The following is a 21,760-nucleotide window of genomic DNA, read 5'->3' as shown; positions in this document are numbered from 1 at the left end:
TGAACTAATATTAAATCTCCAGGATAAATTCATTGATGGCACATCTGGACTGAAAGTAAAGTATAAGCTGTTCTCCTGTTTCTTGCAAATACTACTGATTGTCAGTCCAGTGGACTGCTAGCTTCACCCTTGGCTACTCTGCTCAACTGGTGGCATCCCATACTAAAAGCCTACTGCACTTGGCTGAGTGTGTATGCACCGTCTTCAAAGAACGGAACAGGAAACTGTAGCTTAATAGCACATAGAAGAAGCACAGGGGAAATCTAAGCTTCATTTTTAGCATGGGTGCCAGTAGATGTATCCAGTAATTTTTAGTGCCTCAATCCATCATTAAACTATCCATCCTATCAAACCATTTCCATCTTTCGGATCAGTTGTAAATGTGCATACAATGTGCATTTAAAAAGTAATTGCCTTTTGGCAGAACATAAAATGTATAAGGGTTAGGGGAGCCAAAAGCAACGTTTTAAAAAATAAATAAATAATCCTAGCCCAATGTTACATAATAAAGTAGGGAGTTCTTTACTCTTCAAAATTTATTTTGTTCAACAGTGCCACCTGCTGTTGAGCTGAATGCTGGTTTTCAACTCTGGAAATAAAAAGAAAAAAAGCTGGATAACAAAATAATGGAAAAAATATGCAGTAGTCAAGAAGATAAACTGTCCGTGCTTGAAAAAGTATCAAATAATCCATTAAAAAAGTTAAAGTATATCTTCCAGAGCAGGGCAAATAAAATATTTGCACGCTAATTGAACTAGCATATCTGAGAGCTGGGAGAAGCATCCACTATAGATAATGTATTTAAATCTCACCTCTCTGTTCATGAATTGTTCATGAATAAATTATAATTCTACTCCTGCAATCATAATTCAAAATTCACAGAATTACTTCTTTGAATAATAGTTCTTGGTTGTATAATTTGCAAGTAGGGTTTGCAGAATCTACCCTCTCATTTGCCTAAGGCAAAAATAATGATAACTTTCCAAATGTGAACTGGGTAGCAAGAAATGCAGTATTTCTAGTGCTCATAGATTTTTCTATAGTGTGGCAAGCCTACCGTTTTCATTGCTGCCCCAAGCTTTTTCAATAGTAGCAGTACAAGTGACAAGCAACAGGTTCTTTTCACTCTGGAGTTTGAGAAAACTCTGAGATGCATCAGTAAAGGTAGTCAGAACTGTTCATTGAGAAGGTAGTTGTCAACAGGGTGGAAAAAGTAACTCACCACATTGCGGCAACCTGAAAGTAGAAAGGCAAGACAATTGTGGGAAGAACGCTTTGTGTACTCTAGCAGCTGCTTAGGGAGCAGACTAGTTGAAAGGAGGAACAGAAAAAGATAGAAAACAGTCCTCCTGTTCAGAAACCAGATAGAAAGAGGTAAGATATCGGATTCACTAGGCAACTGCTAGCCAAATGCATAATATGGAGTCCCATAACAGCATCTATGAGTTGTCATCTATCAGCTGACTGGGAAGTCACTTCAATTATCTCAATAAAACTGACAATATAAAGCATCTAAATTGTGTTCTTCTAGCATAGGTAGCACTTAGCAATTTCAGCTATATGAAGAGCTTGTGAAAAGATTTTACAACTTTGCATGGTTATCTCTTGCAAACAACACTCATCAGTATTGAAATGTCAGTCATCAATTTATGATTTAATAAAAGAATGTACTGTACACAAGAAGCTCACCATTATTTAGATTAAATATTGCTCTTTGAAAGAAATGCAGTTTTGAGATTCTTGTAAGAACCTGTGTGACTTTTAATATAAATACACAAGACCTCAACATCAGAATCCTTCAGACCTAGACATCAGGGATACCGAAAGTTTAATATTAATATTTTACCTGGATAGAAGAAAAATGTAACTATCCAACTGTACTGCATAAGGGTGGCTTTATTCCATATAAGAAACGTAACAAAACCATTCACTGCAAGGAAGCATCCACATAAATTGATTTCATCTGTTTGGCACATAGGTGCCTATGTCCACTTAAGTGTCATCCTGTTCCACCCTACTCAAATTTTTGAAAAAAAATTAATACAAAAGGTGGGTGGGTCATCATCTTCCTCCTTGCTGCTCTTTTGTGATTCAGTCTTAAAGGTAGGATGACGGTGTGTTACAAAAGGAGATGTGTTAATTCATTTTTCAAGGACTTAATGTGGAATAGAAGTGCACTTGAGCACCTCAGTGGATGTAGGTGACTAGGTGCCATAAGATTTGGCCCATAGCGTAAATTCTGACTGAACCAATGGAAAAAGATCATTGCAATCTCAAAGGTACTTTCTCAAGATTCAAACTTGTTCCTGTCTTCCCATTTGACAACGAGCAATTGTTTTTTCTAACTATTGTTATATTTCATTAGTCACCCAAATATTGTTGGTGGTACAGTTAGGGAGAAATCCTGGCCCCATTGAAGTCAGTGGCAGTTTAGCCATTGAATTTACTGAGGTCATGTTTTCTGCCCTAGTACATTGGCTTTGTGTTAGGGCAAAATTTGAACTCTTGTATAATAAATACACTACTGACCCCAGATATTTCTGTTGTGTTTTTCAGGTGGTGGGAATCTTTGCAGGATTTGGTCTACTTCTGTTGGTGGCCTCGCCTTTCCTTTTACTTGCTACCCCATTTGTTCTTTGCTGCAAGTGCAAGTGTAATAAAGGAGATGATGATCCACTACCTACTTAGATCAAGAGAAAATGGGACTCATGGCAGCACATTTTTTTTGTTTCCCTATTGCACTCTATGTTGCTGTAGCCTTTCTTGCCCCATCCTGCTTTTGAGTGACACATGGAGTCGGCAACTCCAGGAACAGTTGTTACTACAGTTTAATAGACCAATTCATAATAGTTGAGGAGGAAAATAGAAGGCAAGTTGGATGTTTAGGGGATGTCAACGTCCAAGATAGATATCTGAAATTAAGAGATGGAGATACTGGTTTCTTGTTACCCCAGCAAGTTACCATGTAGGACTAGGAATTGTGCTAAGTTACATCAGCAAAAGAACCTCAATTTTCCATGCAAATTTTCACATATCCATATGCTTTTAAACGGTGTCTTATTTCTACGTGTATTTACGTTGCCTATCATTTAAATTGGGCAGTTAATTTGACATGTTTGTTATGACCATGTTTTTATGAATATTGCCATTGCAAAATCCTGTGCCGGTGTATATTTTTCCAAGGGTAATGAAATCAATAAGGTGCATGTAGGCCATCATATGCCTTTTTGAATTTCGGGGTGGGGGTGGGGCAGGGATTGGAATTGCTGCCTTCCGCTAGTTTTGGGAAGTCTTATGATACTACTTTGATCAAAAATTACATTTTAAAAATGAATTTATGAAAGCTGCGAAGTTTAGTGGTGACACAAACCTGTTACTTAATCAAAGTTCTTTTAAAAATGCATAGGTGGTATTGATTACCATTGGACCACTAGTCTTTTTCTGAATTGTTAATTTTTTGCTATTATTTAAGGATCTGCTATACTTATAGGGCTACATAACGTCTAATCCGGGTATCTTAACCTTTTATATATATAGAGAGAGAGAGAGAAAATTATATCTTAAACCAAATGTGTAAATAGCTGTGTTATTGGATATTTTGGAAGTTCAAGATGGTTTGCTTCTGTCTTTAAAAGCAAGTAGCAAAACAAATAAATTTTGAGACTAATTTTACTTTTCAGCAGACTCTTGACTTAGTAGTGATTCCTTTCTTGATAGTGTGAAAAATATTAAACTTCAGGGTTAATCTTATAGTTGATGATTTAAAAAAAAAAAAAAAAGCCTGGGATATTTGTGGAAGTTCTTCTCAGTGTTTAAGCATTTGACCCATTTTTCAGAATTGATGTCATATGGTGTATGATATTGCTGATGATACTGTCACAAAACGGTTCTCTCTTTTATAATTAATGTGTGTTATTCCAATGTGGTATTTTTGCTATTTTGTTGTAATTTAGTGCTGTAACTTTTCCAGCGTAGAAACATGTCCTAGTCAACATATTGCTGATCACAAACATTCCACTCCAGTACTAATTTGTGCAAAACTGTAGGAAGAAACCTTCCCCACCCCCTTCCCCCACAACCTACATGAATTTAGCAAAAATGTACTCTGACCCAGGCATTCCCCCTCTCATTAGCTCTGTATTCAAGAGGATAACAAGTAGAACTGTATACAGAAGGCAAGTCAGAGTTAAGCTACCTTTATTTCCTAGTCCAGGGTTAAGCAATGTTTTTGTAGCAGAGGGCTGCTTTAATCGAGCTTGGCTTCAAGCACAGCAGCCCCCTATCCTAGTCCTTTTATATCTTTAGGCAGTCAAGAGGTGCATGTATATCCAAGTCAATAAGACTTTCCACTTAAGAGATTGTGTGGTCAGGGTCCTTAAACATAGCAGCAGTTGGGTAACTACAGCAGGTTGAAAAGATATTTTCCTGACTCAAACTCATTAAAAAGTTATTTCTTTTTTTCCATTCCTTGTATTTACTCTGCAATTCAGTTATAGGAAAGAATTTCAGAGACCCATTGACTTTCAATGAGATTAAAGCTCAAAGTCATTTAGGCACTTCTGAGCATCTTTCCCTTAACCCGAGGTCAAAATATTGACTTTAAAATACTTTACGTCCAAAATCAAACAAAGCAAGTGAAAAATGCTTTCCAGAGATTTTTTTAATCTTAGTAAATTCAACCTTATTAAGAGGGAGGAAGAGGAAATCTTGTTACAATCTAATGTATAATGTATATATAATATCATTAGGTTTGCACAAAATGTATAATTCAGAGCTCTAGTGGTGGCATTATTCTTTTATCCCACTTTTCATAATAGTTTCACCAATATTAAAACAACTTTCCATTTACTTATTTTCTCAATGTTCACATGAGGGATTTGGATGCCACATGAGCTCCTCACTGGGATGGAGATCCTGCTCAGTAGTGAGCAGAAAGCGTTGCACTGGATGCAGTTATTCCTATGTGTCCATGTCATAAATTGCCTTCAAAACTAATGGGCATAGTAAGACCTTGGAAGGAAACTATCCTGTTTTGGGATGTTGCTTAAGGCCATGTATAGGCATTAAGTTTCTACCGAGAGAGTCACCACTCTCCTCATAGAAACTGCAAGCACATTCACTAAAATTATTATATCAGTTTATCATGACATCAGGATCCCCAGTCTGGAAAGTGAGTGAGTTGGGCTTCTTCAGTCCCCTTCCTGACTGGTCTGGGTGGGGACTTGAGCAGTTGTAGTACCCCATGCCTTCCCCAGACCAGGATCAACCTGAATCAGCACTTATGGTGTAGAATTAATGGGTACCTGTACATGAATAGCTCAGTTTTGCCAGACTTGAAGCAAGTTGATGTTGTGTGAGAGCTTAAACCATGGACCTGCCCTGTGCAGATCAGATTGCAGAAAGAGGAGTTGCAGGTCAGACATCTAACTGTGCCTAAAGAGCTGAAAAGGGTTTCCTACATGGTGAGCGCTAGGTTGCACACAGATTTCTTTTTAAATTATAAGTGATTCTGGTTAACAATTCCAGAAGACAGATTGTGGCCAATCACTGTAGTGTCTGGGATATTGTAGTACAACAATTATTTCCATTCTGATTTTTCTAAGAAGTAGCCTTTATAGAACAGAGTTGCGGCACTGTGACCTGGGAATACAAAATACCCAGGGAATTGAGAATTTAAGTCCCCAGGGAAACAATTAATGCATTTCAAAATTTTTAAAGTGAGGGGTTATAAATTACAACACTTTAAAAAAAATAGTTTATAGTTGATAATCACCATTAGCACTGAGAATGCATTTTAGTCGTTATACCCATGTTAGAGGCCTACATCGTATTTCCGGCTCCATTTACATGGTGTCATTTGATTTCTCTTCTGGGCATTGGGAGCCACTCTGCAAATATCTTGCATCCTACTTTTTTTTAGTTTGTATTAATTTTAGCATTGCAGTTTTGTTTCAAAAGAGTGATAGCTCTGGTAGTCTCTCTGTGACAGCTTATGTTGACAGTCTGGCATTTACTACCCTGAATCAGATTGTAAATAAAATATGTATTGCTTTAAACTCTGATGTTAAGTCCCACATTTATGGAAGAGTAAATGTGCTCATGTGCTTATGTTGTATTTTTGAGGAAACTGTTTATGGGTTTTCAGATGACAGTTTAAAGACAATGGAGATTCAATGCATGGTTTTTGTTGTATTTTATGTCTATTCTACAGTTTGCTTCATTTGCATTGCCTTAAATGCTCTTTTAAAGGAGATTATTACAATATGTGAGTTGAATATTCTGCTGGGAAGGAGCAGTGTCTTGTCTAGTGGTGAGAGCAGGGGACTGAGAATGGAGTTGCATCTCCGGGGGCAGTTTTCTGTTGGCTGCTTTCTTCCAGCTCTGCCACTGATATGGATTCATGCCTGCCCTCACTGCAGGAATTGGGGAAAACTCCTCTTCAGTGCAGTGGGAATGACACTGGGCCTTCATTATGGCTGCTTACAGATGTGGAAAAAAAAATAAACCAGAACTTTAAGCTGATTTCAATTGGCTATTAAATCGGCTTTAGATAAAAGCACCGAAAAGCCCTGCTGAAGCTCCTGATCTATACAGCCTCTGGGGAGCTGAGTCAAACTAACGCTCTGCTGCTTCTGGTAAAGTGTTTTTTGGGGGGCGGGTTCTGTTGTGTTTGTTTTCGCGTCTGTCAGCAGCCTCTGTGACGTTCAACAAGTCACTGCTCCACTGGTTGTCTCACTTTAGTCATCTTTAAAACGGGTGGAACAATGCTTACCTACCTCACAGGGGTGTTGTGAGGCTTAATTAATTGTTTGGAAAGCTCTCTGAGGTCCTCTGATGGAAGATGCTATGTCAGTACTTACTATTATAGTTTTATGTTAATAGTTCAATCATTGTCTCACTACTTTCACCCTGAAACTTCCTGCCATAGTCTACAGAGAGCAGTTTTTTAAATACCAGACCCTATAACCTTTCATAGAATATTTATCTTCAAATCATGAAAGATAACAAGTAAGAACTGAGTGTCCCAGTTCTTAATGTAGAATTGATGACCTGACTTGAAGAAAATATTTAATACTAAGATAAAGTATTATGTGTTTATGGGAAGAGTTGGGTAAAACATATTCATAGAGCAAAACAGGATATTTGGACTTAAAATGTTGTGGACTTCAAAAGTGATATTTATGTATTTCTTATATTCTCCCCTTACTATAAAGGAGATATTTAATAAAAGCATTTTTCATCTTGTAAGGTACAGCATGCACAAAGCTTTATGCAGGTTTGCGTTTAAAAACCAAAGTTCATACATTTCCTATATAGCATTTAAAATTCTAATGAAAATGGAGGTGGCTGCAGATAATGACATTAACAATATCAAGTAAAGCCTGCATTAATGCTTAATTGCTAATGCACTTAAACTAAGTAAAGCATGCTGTTTGGGGTTTTAAAACCCCGTGGTCTTCATTATGGCTTTGATTTGTGTCTCTCGTATAGAATTCCAGGAACGTTAGGTACCGACACGTGCTACATAGCAGAACCTTTCTTGATCATTTTACCATGGATGTATTTTAACCTTGTATAGAGATAAGCATGAAAGAGTCATGCATATGTATAAATGATGTATTTGAGCATTGTAAAAATAAGTTTTTGTTTATGTATTTGAAATGTAAGTACATTTTGTGCCACTAACACTGTGATGTATAAAAGAACTGTCGAATGCCTTTTAATGTTGTGTTTTGTACTTTGAATCATATTGAAGAGTTTAATTTGTAACTTCAATAGATATTTTAAATGAATGCGTCTCCTGTGATTAATTATACCCCCTTTAAAAAAAACACTGTTAAAATAGTTTGTTTTATACCTATCTTCAGCTCCTTCCTTGAATGCAAGGAAACATGAAAGCACACAGAAGGGGTCCGTTCTAACACCCACAGAAGTCTGTTGGCACATGCCCAAAATGAGTTAGCCTGCTGCTCGAAACGTCAATTAGAATACTTCAGTATCCCAAAGTACCACAGGTTTAAGTCCTGTCAAGGTTAGCTCTGTCTGTCATTTTTCTGCAAGGGGTGGCTTGAGCTTCTGACAGGTTAGTCTTGTTTTGCCTGTCTTGAGTCTGTGGAAGCAGAAAGAGAGGGTGAGGAAGGAGGTTAGAAGAGCTTTTTGGGACTTTGGTGTCATCTTCTGCCATGCCCAAATACCACAGACCACACCTAACTCTTTATAAGAGCAGGGATTTGCCTCAGTAGCCCAAACCAAGATTTCCCTGCAGTAGTGCTGTTTGTTTTGCCTGTCTTGTTAGGCTGAAGTCAGGAGAAATTGTTTTCCCTGCTTCCTCATAGGTTTCTTTTCTCACTTCTCTCAAAACAAGATTTGTTTTGTGCTCCTTGAAACACCACTGTCTAATTCTTTTTAAAAACCTGTATGCAGTCACTGCAGTGTGCATAAGCCCTGCAGTTATCTCTTGTTTTGAACACAAACCTGAAACACCACTGCATGTACACTTCGAAAACGCAAGTCCATAGAATGGCTGCCTCTGAATTACTCCTTTTTCATCATGACTTAGTGGAACGTAGTCACCTTTCTGCCTACCAGCTTAGATACTTCAATTAAATAACCATGCAGAAAATGTTTTTTTCAACACTACATGGCTTCCTAAAGTGATTTTCTAGCAGGTATTATTCACACCCACTCACAAGGGAAGCAATCTCTGTTCTCTAATAATTCCACCCTGCTCCAGCAGAATATGGTTCATGATCAGGGTTTGCTTTGCTGTTGTTTGGTGAAGAGGTTTACATTTTCATAGCAGCAGCTTGCACTGTGCAATCTAGCATTCAGTCTCCTGAGCATTTCCTCTTATTTCCTAGGCAGAGATCTGTTTACTCTGCTTTCCAAATGCTTTGTGAGCTCTGCTTCCAGGTCCGTGATCACATTCCTGTTCTGTGACTCTGCAGTCCAAATATTCATTGCATCATGAAGACAGCATGTGAAGTGGCAAACCTCAGAGTCCACAAGTTAAATTTGTTGCATGCAAAGTAGATAAGGAAAGCACTGCTTTCCAAGCCTACTTTGTCCTTGACTTTCCTTCCAAAGCTGCAACAGATGCTAGTTATGCAGAGCAGCTTTTGTGATGAGGGCATTTGCAATTGCACTGCGGCTGATCGTCTCATTTTCCATAGGCCATTACAATAGATGTTCGAGGATAGAAAGACTTTATCACTTCTAGTCTGGGTTGGATTAAAAATTGTGAGTAGAGGTGAAAGGCTGTATTTCATTACTCAGACCCCAGTTTGAGGACATTTAAAAATAATTACTCCATCTTCAGCTCAAAAAAAATAAATATAAAAACTGCCATTTACTGGGTGCATCAATCTACATGTATACTTTACTGCAGTTGACTAATTAGCTCCACAGTAAAGCATCACTGCTCACATGTGCACTGGTATTAGGGTGCAATAAATTAATTAACCATCAGGGACAGTACTGTCTTTATGGCAGAGTCATTAAGTGTGCTGCAACACACATGTGTAGACAGGGATTGGCTACATCATGAAGGTGTGGCAAAGTGGGAACTCCCTGACTAGCCACAATGCTAGTCTCCCACCTGCCTCTGGGCACGCCGCCTGCCTTTCTCTCCTGCCACACTTTGTTCAAAAATTAAGGTCTTAATTAAGCAGGAGGCTGCCCTTCGTACGCCCTGTTCTCCTGGGCTTATGTATGCAGCTCCAGCCACCTCTATACTGCATCGTGAGCCTTGCAGATGCTCCTAACAGCTGAGCTCTGCCCCGGCCTGAGGCTGGGCTCAACTCCTCCCAGTGTTAGGCCTCTCGCTTTCTGCCCTATCACAGGCCAGACTCGTACCGCCTCCCTCTCATTGAGGCCTCTCTCACTCCACCACCTCTCTCACGGTCTTGCTCATACTGCCCCTTTGCGAGGCCACTCTTATGCCGCCCCTCCTTTTCCTGGGGCCACACTCACCCTGCTCTCATGCGGAGGGTCCTGGGGCTTCTTTCCCTGCAGCCTCTCGGGCCTCTCCCGCAACCCTCGTCCAAGCGAGCGCTGGGTGGTTAGCAGTACACTGGAGTGACTCTGCCTCTAGTCCCTCACCGGGTCATTCACCCAGCTGCCCTGAATCGGGGCTCCTGACTCACCCTGTTGTTCACTTCCGGCACTTCCTCAGCCACCCCACCCAGTCGGCCTGCGGCCTCAGGCACCCGAAGGCTTACCTGGACCTAATCTGGCCCCCGTGTTAGCAGAGCCTACCTTCAAGCCTCCCGGCTCACTGGGTTCCTTTTGTGCCCCTTCCTCACAGGGCCTCATCTCAGGCCCCCTGTTCGCAGGGCCGCGCTACACTCCCCCTCGGCAGTCGCATGTTGTAACCATATCCTGGCCTCTAACTCCGGCTTCTCACTGGGCTTCGTGTCCCCCATTCGTACTGGGCTCCTTGCCCCGCACACACACAGTCGGGGCTCCTTGCCTCTTCACTAGGCTCCATACCCCTTACTAGGCTCTCCAGGCCTCCTAACTTCCACTCTGGTGCAGGCCGCGAGGTGCCCCACTGCTCCCCGCTCTACTCCTCTGCTGAGGCACGTACTCCGTCCACCCCCTGCACTGGTGCCTGGGGCCAAACACACCCTGCAGGCTCAGGTGGCTGCAGCCATGCCTGGGCCCGTCTCCACTCTGCGGGGTCTTGCATCCACACAGGCTCAGGTAGCCGCAGCCGTGCCTAGCCCCCAACTACCTCCAATGTTAAATGACCCACCTGAAGGTGGGGGCTGGGGTTTAGATGCCTTTACTCGCCTTCCACCGGGGTGATAACTGGCCTGGCATTTCTGGGGGGCTGTTCCACCGTGAACAGCCCCACCAGGCCACCCATTGCCGGCAGGGTGCAGTTTTAGGTCATACCCAAGACCAAGAGTCTCCTAACCATCCCCATACGGTCTTGCCTTTACCTCCTAAACACCAGGGGTGCTCTGCCACAAGGTGCTAAAGTGCAGGGGCTGCCTGTCACTTAGCCCTCCACTATAGTACCCTTGTACCCCAGCCAACCCCTCTGCTGCCTGCCACTGCCACCCAGAGCCTGGGGCTGACTGCCCGAGCCTGCTGTCAGTCTGGGGCTGCTTCACCCTTGCTCAAAGTGCTGCTGCCCTGGTCATACATGCAGACACTGTGCCCAGGCGCATTTAACTCCCGTGTGAACTGTGCTGGACTGTATTCCATCACTTTAATAGCATGTGCAGATGTTCCCACTGGGTCAGGCCAAAACTGAGCTTTTCTTTCTGCAGAGGCGTGGCATCACTTAAGAGCAAAAACATGTCTGGCTATGGCAAGCAGGGGGGCAAGGTCCAGGCTAAGGCCAAGTCTAGGTCTTCCTGGGCAGGCTGTAGTTTCTTCTAGGCTGTGTGCACGGTCTGCTTCACAAAGGCAATTATGCTGAGCGAGTGGGAGCTGGGGCACCAGTCTATTTGGCTGCAGTGATGAAATACCTGGTGGCTGAAATCCTGGAATTGGCTGGGAATACTTCTTGGGAGAACAAGAAATTCTCATCATTTCCCCGCCGCTGACAGTCTGTAACAATGAGAAGCTGCTGGGGGGAGTCACCATTGCTCAGGGTGGGGTCCTACCTAATATCCAGGTGGGGCTGCTGTCTAAGAAAACTAGTGCCACAAAGCCAAGGGCAATTGAGATCTGTGCAGATTCAGACCTAGATTTGGAAAGGTTCAATAACACAAAAGCCTGGTGTCAAAGTGGCAGAGTGTGGATGGTGTGAAGGAGAGTGAACTGGATATAACCAGAGCTTTATGGCACTTTCTCAAAGGTGACATTTCCAGAGCGCTCAGACGTTAGCATAGAAGTTGGTTATACAAATTGGAGCCAAACCGCTGTCCTACTATACATGGTTTCCAGATTAGCTCCATCTTTGTGTGGGCATTTCTAATGACTGTTATATAAAATCAATATATGTATGCCACATGCACAGAATTTGTTAATGAAACAAATCAAACTCATTTGAATTCTGGCACAAATAGTTGTTAACAATTAAAAAAAAGACTTTTCAGTAGTTCATTTTCTAATATATGTATAGGACAGAGATACATTTTTATGTAGCGTGACCACAAGAGGAACAGTATGAAACTACATTTGCTATTCAGCCCCCTGAGTCCCCTGCCAGCCAGGGCTGCTTTGACTCATCTCAACGTGTTGCAGTCACAGGTGCATATTCAAAAGGTGTGCTAGGGAGCAATAAACTCCAATGCAATATGCACCAGAGTTTATTGCTGCAAATTAATTGCACCTGTGGATATTCCCAGAGACTTCAGAATTTTAGAAATGCCCAGGGACCATTCAAATTGATAGGTTCTTCCAAGGATTTTGGCAACCTTTGAATTGGTATTGAGGTTGGCAAAGATGATCTGTATGGTTCTTTAAATATGTCTACACTACTTCTCTGGTGCTTCTGGAACACAGCTCTTAAGTTTTCCCCATCTATTCAGTTCTGCTGTTCTGTGCACACCAACCTGGAAAACAAGTGGCGAAGTCATGCTAGTGGTAACCCCCACTGCTCTTGAGATCCTTATCTCCAACATGCTTGACAACAAGGGCAGAAGTATGTTTCTACCTTGGATTTACCGCATCTCTTCCAGGTTTGGAGCGTGTTCCAGAGTGGCGTAGCTACTCAGGATACCCATTGCAGTCTCTCAGAAACAGAGCTGTGTTTATCTGACAGGGTTTTCTTTGAGAGCAATTTGCCTCAGCTCTTGGAACTTGCTTTGTGTGACAGAACATAGACTGATTTCAACAAGCATATGCAAGTGAAAAACCTAATGAAGGCGAAAGCATCATCCATCCTATCCAGGAGACTATGCATGCCTTCATTTCTCAAACCAGTCTAAATTAAACTCTGTAGGCACAAGCTGTCCAGCGATCTACCCTGCTGGGTTTTATTCTTGAAACTGATTACAAACAGAACAATTTATTTTTTTCTTCACTCCCTTGGGATTATGATTTGGGTTTTTGTGGGTGGCAGAAATGCTTGTGCTGCCTAAAAAGCCCAAGGTCTTATTATACTTTTAAAATGACCCTGTCATTTTGTGGGATTGCCCGCAAAAGAAACACAAAAGACTTTGCAGAATTCCAGCTTAAAATTGTCAGGGCAGAAGGCCATAATTCAGCAATATGTTTTATATGCTTCAGTAATTGTTAGTGCTAGTGTTTTCATTTTTAAAGTGCAGCACAGCTCCTATGCTTAGCTATTCTCAAGTAAATACTTGAGTTAGAAAATCCAGCCATAATTTTTCTTATACACATTTTTAAAAGCTCAAAACTTTTAAGTCTTCATTTCAGTTGATGCTGTTATAAGCCAGCAGGGTGCAGTCTGTGAACACATATTGAACTATATTAAACTATATTGAATTGTCTGCTTTGTCGACATTTAATATAAAAATGTGTGAACAAATCAGATTTATATCTTGCACTCTTAAAGCTGAAGTTGTGAGGCACATAGAGTTAATTGTAATGTTGTATGAACTCTAACAATGTTTTGATGGAAATGGGGAGTGGGTTGGTAATAACTTTTATTGGACTGATCAACTGCATATTTGAGAGAGATGTTAGACATATTAAAAAAACCCTTTTTTCGCATATGTCATAGCTACAACACTCCAACGGTACTAATGTCATATTGGACGTTGCAAACTTACACCGGACCTCTTCTAATTTCAGACTGACATGTTCCATTATGGTTCTGACTGTGGAGAACATGCTGACCTTTTCAGAAAGGCAAAAACACTATACATTTCACTTTCCAGAGAGCCTGATGTATGCAGAAAGAAGCTGATGTTATTAACAGCAGAAAAACATGCAGATAAGTAGTCCTTTTTAAATTTAAGACAGCCTTCTCAAAGAGCTCTGAGGTAGCCAGAACTGGAGATACTGAACAGGTCATGCATTGGTTAATGCCATTCAGTCCTTTAGATATTACTGAACTGAGAGATGCCATAACCAGTAGCATCACAATGAGTAGGTGAGTAGGGCACAAGTCCAGGTTGCTGCCTAAGATAAGAGGGGCAGTTGTGCCAAAATGTACCTAAGCGAATGTCTCACACTCCCATTTCCCCATCCTCCCACCCGCATCCTACACCTTCCCTTCAGTGCCTCTGACTTGGGTACCAGGGAGGGCAGAGAACCAGGAGCAGCACCAAGAATTGGTGTTTAAATAGGTGCTTGACACACATCAGTGGCAAAAAAAGGAAGTGACATCTCCCCTTTCAGCAGCAAAACTCCAGCCAGTGCCCCCACACTATGTGCTGTCACCACTCAGAGTGCTGATCTCGCCAGTTATCTCTTTGGTTATGACTGAGCCAGAAAAGTGTACCTCAGTGGGACAGGCAAAGGAATACACAAAATAAATTAGTTCCTTGCATATTTTTTGAGGCCTGAGGATTGTGTATCACAACCTTACCAATGCCAAAATCAAGTCTGAACTTTTTCTTAAAGGTGCATTAGCCATTCCTACAATGTTCCTTTCCACATCACCTGAGAACAGGCAACTTTCGATGGTCTCCTTAGTAGTGGGGTAGCCTCTAAATTTAATTAGACAGAACCTGTTTGGGACACTTGTGAGATGCAAATCAAGCTTCCCTTGGCCAAGAAATCCTTCTTCCTCATCTTCCACATCCCTTTGTTCCATCCTCTCAAGTGTGCATTGGAAGTTGTGTTGTTATGGATTTGGGGTGGTCTAGGCTTGTTTACCTTCTTACTACCACCTTGCTTGTATATCCATCAGATCAAGTGACTGCTGTTCTTCCATTTCCTTCAGAACTGGCTACGCTCAGATGGTACAGGATAGCACATGTGCCTACTTTAGCTTCACTCACTTGCAGCATAGTGGGTAATGCTTCCTCTTCCCATTGCCTGAGAGATGATCTTTAGGACATTGGGATAGCTGCTGTTTTAGGAAGAGTCGCTTTCAGAAGATGCTGAAGATTTCCACTATTTGACCTGATCAGAAACAGGTAAGAGGAGAGTGGGCAGCTTAGGCAAGGGCAATGAAGGGACACAACTAAGGAAGGGAATGGTCAAGATACATCATTCGAGATTCAATGTTTAGCATCATCACTTCATTCTGGAAATCTTTGTCCTCCCTGCTGTGGCAGTGAAGTAAACCACTCCCTGCCACCAGTTCCCTTTCTCCCCATGGCTTAGGAGTCTTCAGGGAAGGGAGGAGGCTTTGTCAGAATGGAAGTCTGGAGGTTAAAATGAAGGGCCAATGCAGAGCCAAACAGGCAGAGCTGCTGGCACTTCTGATCAAAGTAAGTAGATTTGAGGCATGCAGGTCAGATGTTTATTTGGAGCAGAAATGGATGACACAAAGCCAGTTATATTCTTAGAGTTTCATAGAGTGTACTTATGTCCTGTTTTCTTGAAAAGCAGTGGCACCACACTGCATACAGGCAACTGTCTTTTGCAGTATGGTCCAGTAAAGACATCCTACCCTTTTCCAAGAGAGAGGTTCCTTGGCCACTGCCTCTATAAAACAGACAAGTTTGCATCACACTGAATCCATTTTTTTCTCTCCCAGATTCCTGCATTTCACACCTGAAGGAGTTAGTTCAAGGCCTCCTTCCTATCATGCGATCTGGCCATTAATCTCTCTTTCGCTTCCTTCTATGTAAGCTCTTTTGCAACACAAAGGAAGCTCAGAAAGGTCTAATGGTCCAAACAAAAGCTCCTGGAAAATGCACAGAATGCAAATTTTAGGTGCCTAGGTCCAAAACAGACACAAAAAGCCCCCAATTCAGGGGCTGCAAAACTTCCTGTCCACCTACATTCAGAGCTAAAGCTAGGCTTCTGCAAATGCACAGGACCATCCTGGGATGAGCAGGTAGGTACCTAATTCCTGGCTAAGCTCCACTGTGATCCAGCTTTGAAGCCTTTTGGCTGGACCTTTTAATCTCCTCCTAAGTATAGAACTCACATAGGAGCTGCAAGTGATCACAGTGCAATGTCCTGGTTTATAGGTGGAATGATTTGAGAACTGGCTTTCTCTTTCCCAGAGTAGCTTTCACTGCAATTCTAACCCAGACAAAGCACCTATATACTGCACTGATAGCCTTGCAAATGGAACTGCTGTCATTGTTGTCTCAATATAAACAACAATCATTATCACTCACAGTCATTAGCAGGGATCCGGGTTTTCCCATGGGAAAATGGAGAAAACCATGGATTTTTCCCCTTTGCCAGAGGATTTTTTCCCCTTTTGCACATGGCTGCCAGGCAGCCTGGAGAGTAGCTCCCACAGGTAAGCGGAGGAGGTAGAGGGAGATGGATGGAGGGAGTTGGGGAGGGCTGGGGCTGCTGCCCAGTTGGGTGATGTGTGGGGCTTGGGATCCAGGGCCATAATGCACAGCCTCAGCGCCTCAGCAGGGAGCAGGAGCGGGCTGCAGGGGGTGGGGCCAGCTCCTCACTGCTGTGCACACTCCCTGAGGGGCAGGGGGGACCTGTGCCCCCAGATCTGTTCACAGGGTGGGGACGGGCACAGGCTGCTCACTACGGGCTTGGGCTTCCATCCTGCTGCCCTCCCTTGGGACCTTTGTAGCCCAGTGGATGCAACCTGGTGCTGCAGGGCAAAGTGGAGTCGGGTCGCACAGGAAAGCTGCCTGCTACTGCAAGCTCCATGCTGCCCTAAAGACGTGTGCCCTGCACGCATGGCAGCAGTGAGGGGCAAAACCCCAGGCTGCCACACCTGCTGCTGCCGTGCACGCATCGCCAGGGCAGCATGGAGCTCGCAATGGCAGGCAGCTTTCCTGTGCGAGCCCACTTTGCCCTGCAGTACTACATTGCACCAACCAGGCTGTGGAGGCCCCAGGGGAGGCCAGCAGGTCGGGAGCCTGAGCCCACAGTGGGCAGCCCATGCCCGCCTGCACCCCATGCACAGATCTGAGGGGCACAGGTCCCCAGGAGTGTGCACAGCGGGGAGAGCCAGTCCCACCCTTGCCCAAGCCTGCAGTAAGCAGGTAGCAGGTGAAAAGATGGGCTCTGCTCCACTGCAGCAGCCACCGCCTCCTGCTGGGGGTAGTGGGCTTTGATCCCAGGTCCTTGGCCCCATAGCATTAGCAGCTGGGGGGCCCCTCCAGCAGTGCTGGGGGGGCAGGGGGCTCTGAGGGGGGAGGAGTGAGGGGAACAAGCAGGGCCAGGGGGCTGTGAGGGGGAGTGAGGGGCACCAGTAGGAGGACCAGGGGCTGTGAGGGGAAGGGGGAGTGAGGGTTACCAGCAGGCCCAGCGGTGGCTCTGCGGGGTGCGGTGAGAGGCCTTTTATTTAATCATGGATTTGGGGAGGGTTTAATCAGAAAATTTATGATTTTTTATCAGGGAAAGCTAGGATCCCTCGTCATTAGGTGAGAGTTGCCAGTAAAGTACCCAAGGGTGCCCCAGTATACTTTGACTTAGGGCTTTTCTTTCCAAAAGACTTTACAAGCTACAGGCCCAGAATGTGATGGAACTGCAAAAGCTTCTGGGTCAGAGTATAGAGCCAATTGATGAACAGCCCGTTGCAAGGCAAGGGAGGGACTGACATGGGTACAAACCTCTTTTCTTTATGTAAAGGGTCTTCGTTTCTTTAAACTTCATAAAGAGAAGCTAAAAATTGAAGACCTGATGTTGGATTGCACCTCTGGCTCCTTTCACTTTGCTGATGAAGAGGCTGCGTAAAATGGGCTGCTCTCTTTACTGAGCAATCCCCCCATCCCACTGTTCTCCCAGTGATGTAGAGTAGTTGTCACCCCCAGCCTAGGTGCTCTGTAAGTGTCACTGCTGAAACAGTCTATGGCTCAGACTGCAGCAGCATATAAGGCACAGTAGTGTACAAAGGTAGGAACTATGACTCACTTTATTTTACACATGGAGAAACAGATGCAGAGAGGGGAATATTTTGACCAACAAGACTCTGTGCTTATGCACACACGCTGGCTTGCTGTTAAACTGATAATCTCCTGGGGAAATGTAAAAAGTGTTATTCTTTTCTTTTGTTTGAATAAAATGGAGTTTTCTTGCCATTTTAAACACAACAAAACAAAACCCCACCAAGCTCTTGAATGACACACAATCCCTTCCTGACTTCTTTGCAGGCGTGGTGTCATGGCAACAGGAAGAATTCAAAATTAATCATAATCCAGACAAGATGGCCTCTACTTATATTAGATGTTGGTTTTATCCCAGCCTTGTGATTTTATTTTTGCCAAAATGAGATCAATGGAATTCTTTGCTGCTAAGGATTTTTTTTCCCACAGAGGATAAGTCTTGTGGTCACTAATTTGAGCATGCAGCAAACTGTCAATGGAAATTATGACATAGAATAAGTAAAATGACTCAAGACAAACCAAGATTAAAAAGGAAAAGCATGAAAAAGCAGAAAATGATTAAGACAAGCTAATCTTGTTAAACTTTAGTAAACCCAGTGGATGAAACAAAATATATGATTTTGCTAGGAACAGCACATTGAATGTTTCTATGAACAGTTTACTTTTGAGATTTTATTCACATGCATATTAATCAGATAGTATTACAGTATATAACATCTTAGAAATATTTTTGTATTGCATCTAGGTCAGGTGATGGTCTTAAAAATACATTGAGGTTGCATTGCCATCAGCGGTGGTGGTGATCCCTCATAGTCAAGGATGATCACTCCCACGGGTCAAGTAAAGGGTTGTATATGAGTCCATTGAAGGCTAAGGCTGATCCTAGAGCAGGGGCTGGCAATTATTTCAGCTGGAGAGCCACTTAACAAGTTTCAATGAACTGTCAAGGGGCACATGGGTAGCCCTGCCCCTTGACAGTTGCCATCTTGGAACCAGAAAAAAAACAAATCATACACTAAAAAGTCAAACACCTACTATAACATACTTTAATTTTATTACAAAAAAAAATTGTCGTGATTTGTGTTTGCATACTGTATATAGAGGGGATTGCATCATAACTCAAAAATAAAGTCTTAGTCTTGAATATTGTGTGTGGGAGGTGTGGGGTGTGGTTGGGAGTGGAGGTATGTGTATGGTGGGGTGTGTGGGAGGGGTGGGGGTGTATGGTAGGGTGTGGGGGGGTTGTGACGGAGTGTAGCTGTGTGTGTGGGAAGACATAGAGTATGTTGGGGGTGTATATGTAGGAGGTTGTGGGGGCAGGGTGTGGGTGTGTGAGGTTTGTGGGGTGTGAGGGAGGGTGGGTAGCAGTGGGACCCCCCACACACTCCCCCACATGGCAAGAAACCCCCACTGCCAGCAGCAGCAGGCAGGGGCACTTGGGATGCTTGTTCCCTGTGCAAGTACTGGTGCACAGCAGTGCATGGCTTCAGACAGAGCTGTGCATGGGGGTGAGGAGCTCAGTCAGCTCAGCCTGCCTCTATCAAGGGGGCTCCATGCTGCACATCTGCACTTACCACACTGCCCCCTGTTGCTCAGGTCCCAGGACTTTGCCAGGAGTGGAGGAAGCCCCACTCTTGGCCCATGCTTCCCTGCAGAGTCCCAGGACCTGTGCAGCAGGAGGTGGGGAAGGCAGTCAGTTCCAACATGGGGCTTCCCCAGGTGCTGTGTGAGTATAGGAGCTGCAGGTGCATGGCACACCCCCCCCCCACACACACACTCTCCCTCACACCCACACCCTGTCAAGCTGAGCTCCACACTCCTGCTGCCCCCCTGGGCACAGGCTCTGCACTGCCACTAGCCCCAGCCCCACTCTCTCTGCAACTCCCCCCCGCCCCTACCCCTACTGCTTCCCTAATTGCTGCCCAGAGTAAGCAGGATGCAGGAAAAGCAAGCAGGCCCCCTCAGGGTAGCTGCAGCAGCCCTGCCCAGAAGCTGCTGCTGGCTGGGTTGGGCCCTTCTGACCAGGACGGTGGGAACAAGGTGCAGTAGGGTATGTTGTGGGGGGGGGGGGGGGGGATTTGGGCACCTTGCTCCCACCCTTGTGGGCAGAAGGGCTGGGTGGGGTACAATTTGTTGGTGGGTGCCCACAGATTAGATGAAAGTGCCTGGCAGGTCGGATCTGGCCCATGGGCAGTATGTTGCCTTCCCCTGTGTTAGAGCCGCAGACTCTCTGGCAGACACCACAGGGAGTGGCTAAAGGGAAGGTTGAACTGTGGATTTCTCATTCGTGTTTCCTTTCTTCCATTTATTTCATTTTTCTGCCTCCAGGGCAAGATGGTTTTCCTCAAAGTAAGATGTATCTTCTCTCACAAGATGTTGCCTTGTAGCCCTGTCATAGAATCATATAAAATTAGGATTGGAAGGGACCTCAGGAGGTCATCTAGTCCAACCTCCTGCTCAAAGCAAGACCATCCCCAACTAGATCATCACAGCCACAGCAGGAGGAGGTGGTCAGGCTCTTTGTTCTGTTCTTGGCTAGTTTTTCCCAATTTGTAGTGTCAGTGACACACTCTTAAATGTTTACCTTGAGGATGTCCTTGAAGCATTTCCTTGTTCTTGGCTGAGTTGGAAGTATAGCATTTGTTTTGGTAAACGTACATCAGACACGTGCACACAGTGCCTTGCCCACCATAGCTACTTGACAAAATCCCAGTTTGATTTCAGAATGTGTTCATTTTCTCTTCAGCAGTGGATTGCTTGAGATTCAAGTGTTGCATGTGTTGCAATATATAGGTTCTGTGCTCACTCTAAGGGGTTTGTTTGTTTATATTTCATTAAAAATAAATTTAAAGCTCTTATTAGAGCATAGGGAGTACTCTGGTATATTTTGAACTGGCTTAATCCAGTATTGTTAATCCCAACCATTTGAAGCAAATGAGCTAGGCTCCCCAGAACATCATAAGAATGGAACAAGGTTTACAAGATTTTTAAAATAATGTTTTTGCAGAACTGTATTTTTGCCTTCTTGATTTTTGAACCAATAGGATTCATGCTTTCAGGCTTTTCCTCAAAGCAAAAAGGGCTAGCAACACAGTATTTATTTTAAGAGAAAAAAAATATTAAAATGAGAAACTCTTCCATCATCTCATGCCATAAGAGGTCACATCCCCACAAGCAGGGGCGTGTGGTTGCCACAGGGAAAAATCAGTGGCACAAATTCATGCTGTTGCTTCGTTCCCTAGTGCATGCCCCTCACATGGGATTAGTGCAGCAAAAAAAACACTCTGAGTGGGGATGTGGTAAATTAGATGCATTATTCTAGGCAGAGCTCCAGGCAGCATTCATAACTATCAAATGCCCTCTCTATCTCATAGGCAGACAAGGTTCCTTGCGTGAATTTAATATCTTTTATTAGACAAACCCAAATAGTTGGAGAATAGTTATCAAGCAAGCTTTCGGGTTCAAAAACCCTTAGTCAGGCTAAGGAAGTTGCAGCAGTCGGTGTGTGCTCTTCCTGGATGGAATGAAAAGTAAAGAAGCCAGGGGCTGGGCTGGGGAGTCAGTTGCCAGGCAGATTATAATGTGTCAAAAATCCAATGTCTATGTTTAGTCCATCATCTCTAGTATCCAGGAGGTTGATGAAATGGAGCTCATAGGCTCGTCTCTGGGAAGTGTTGTGTAAGTTTCCCTTGAGGATCAGGACTGAGAGATTGGAGAGAGAGTGGCCCTCCTGTGAGAAATGTGCCCCCACCGGTAATTGGGTATTTCTGTCTTTGATAGATTTCCGGTGTGCGTTCATTCTGGTGTGCAGTTGTTGTTTGGTCTCTCCTACATATTTTCCAGCTGGGCATTTGGTGCATTGGATGAGGTATATTACATTTCTGGAGGTGCAGCTATAAGATCCTGGG

General features: G+C 43.6%; 1 protein-coding gene and 1 pseudogene across 1 annotated transcript in view; both read left to right on the top strand.

The window, feature by feature from the left end:
• The window catches only part of RNF144A (ring finger protein 144A), a 94,414-nt gene extending 86,741 nt beyond the window's left edge, over positions 1-7,673 (top strand). The window contains exon 8 of the mRNA XM_006018410.3: positions 2,557-7,673. Coding sequence (XP_006018472.1) covers positions 2,557-2,688 — 132 coding nt within the window. The 3' untranslated portion in view covers positions 2,689-7,673. The remainder of the gene's footprint in view (positions 1-2,556) is intronic.
• Positions 7,674-11,292: 3,619 nt separating this feature from the next.
• On the top strand, positions 11,293-11,679 carry LOC106721880 (annotated as a pseudogene).
• Positions 11,680-21,760: the final 10,081 nt, after the last annotated feature.

The sequence above is a fragment of the Alligator sinensis genome, unplaced genomic scaffold (genome assembly GCF_000455745.1).
Source record: "Alligator sinensis unplaced genomic scaffold, ASM45574v1 scaffold866_2, whole genome shotgun sequence".
NCBI classification, from domain to species: domain Eukaryota; kingdom Metazoa; phylum Chordata; order Crocodylia; family Alligatoridae; genus Alligator; species Alligator sinensis.
The sequence above is the reverse complement of the archived record's forward strand: the minus strand, read 5'-3'. Positions and strand labels throughout refer to the sequence as shown.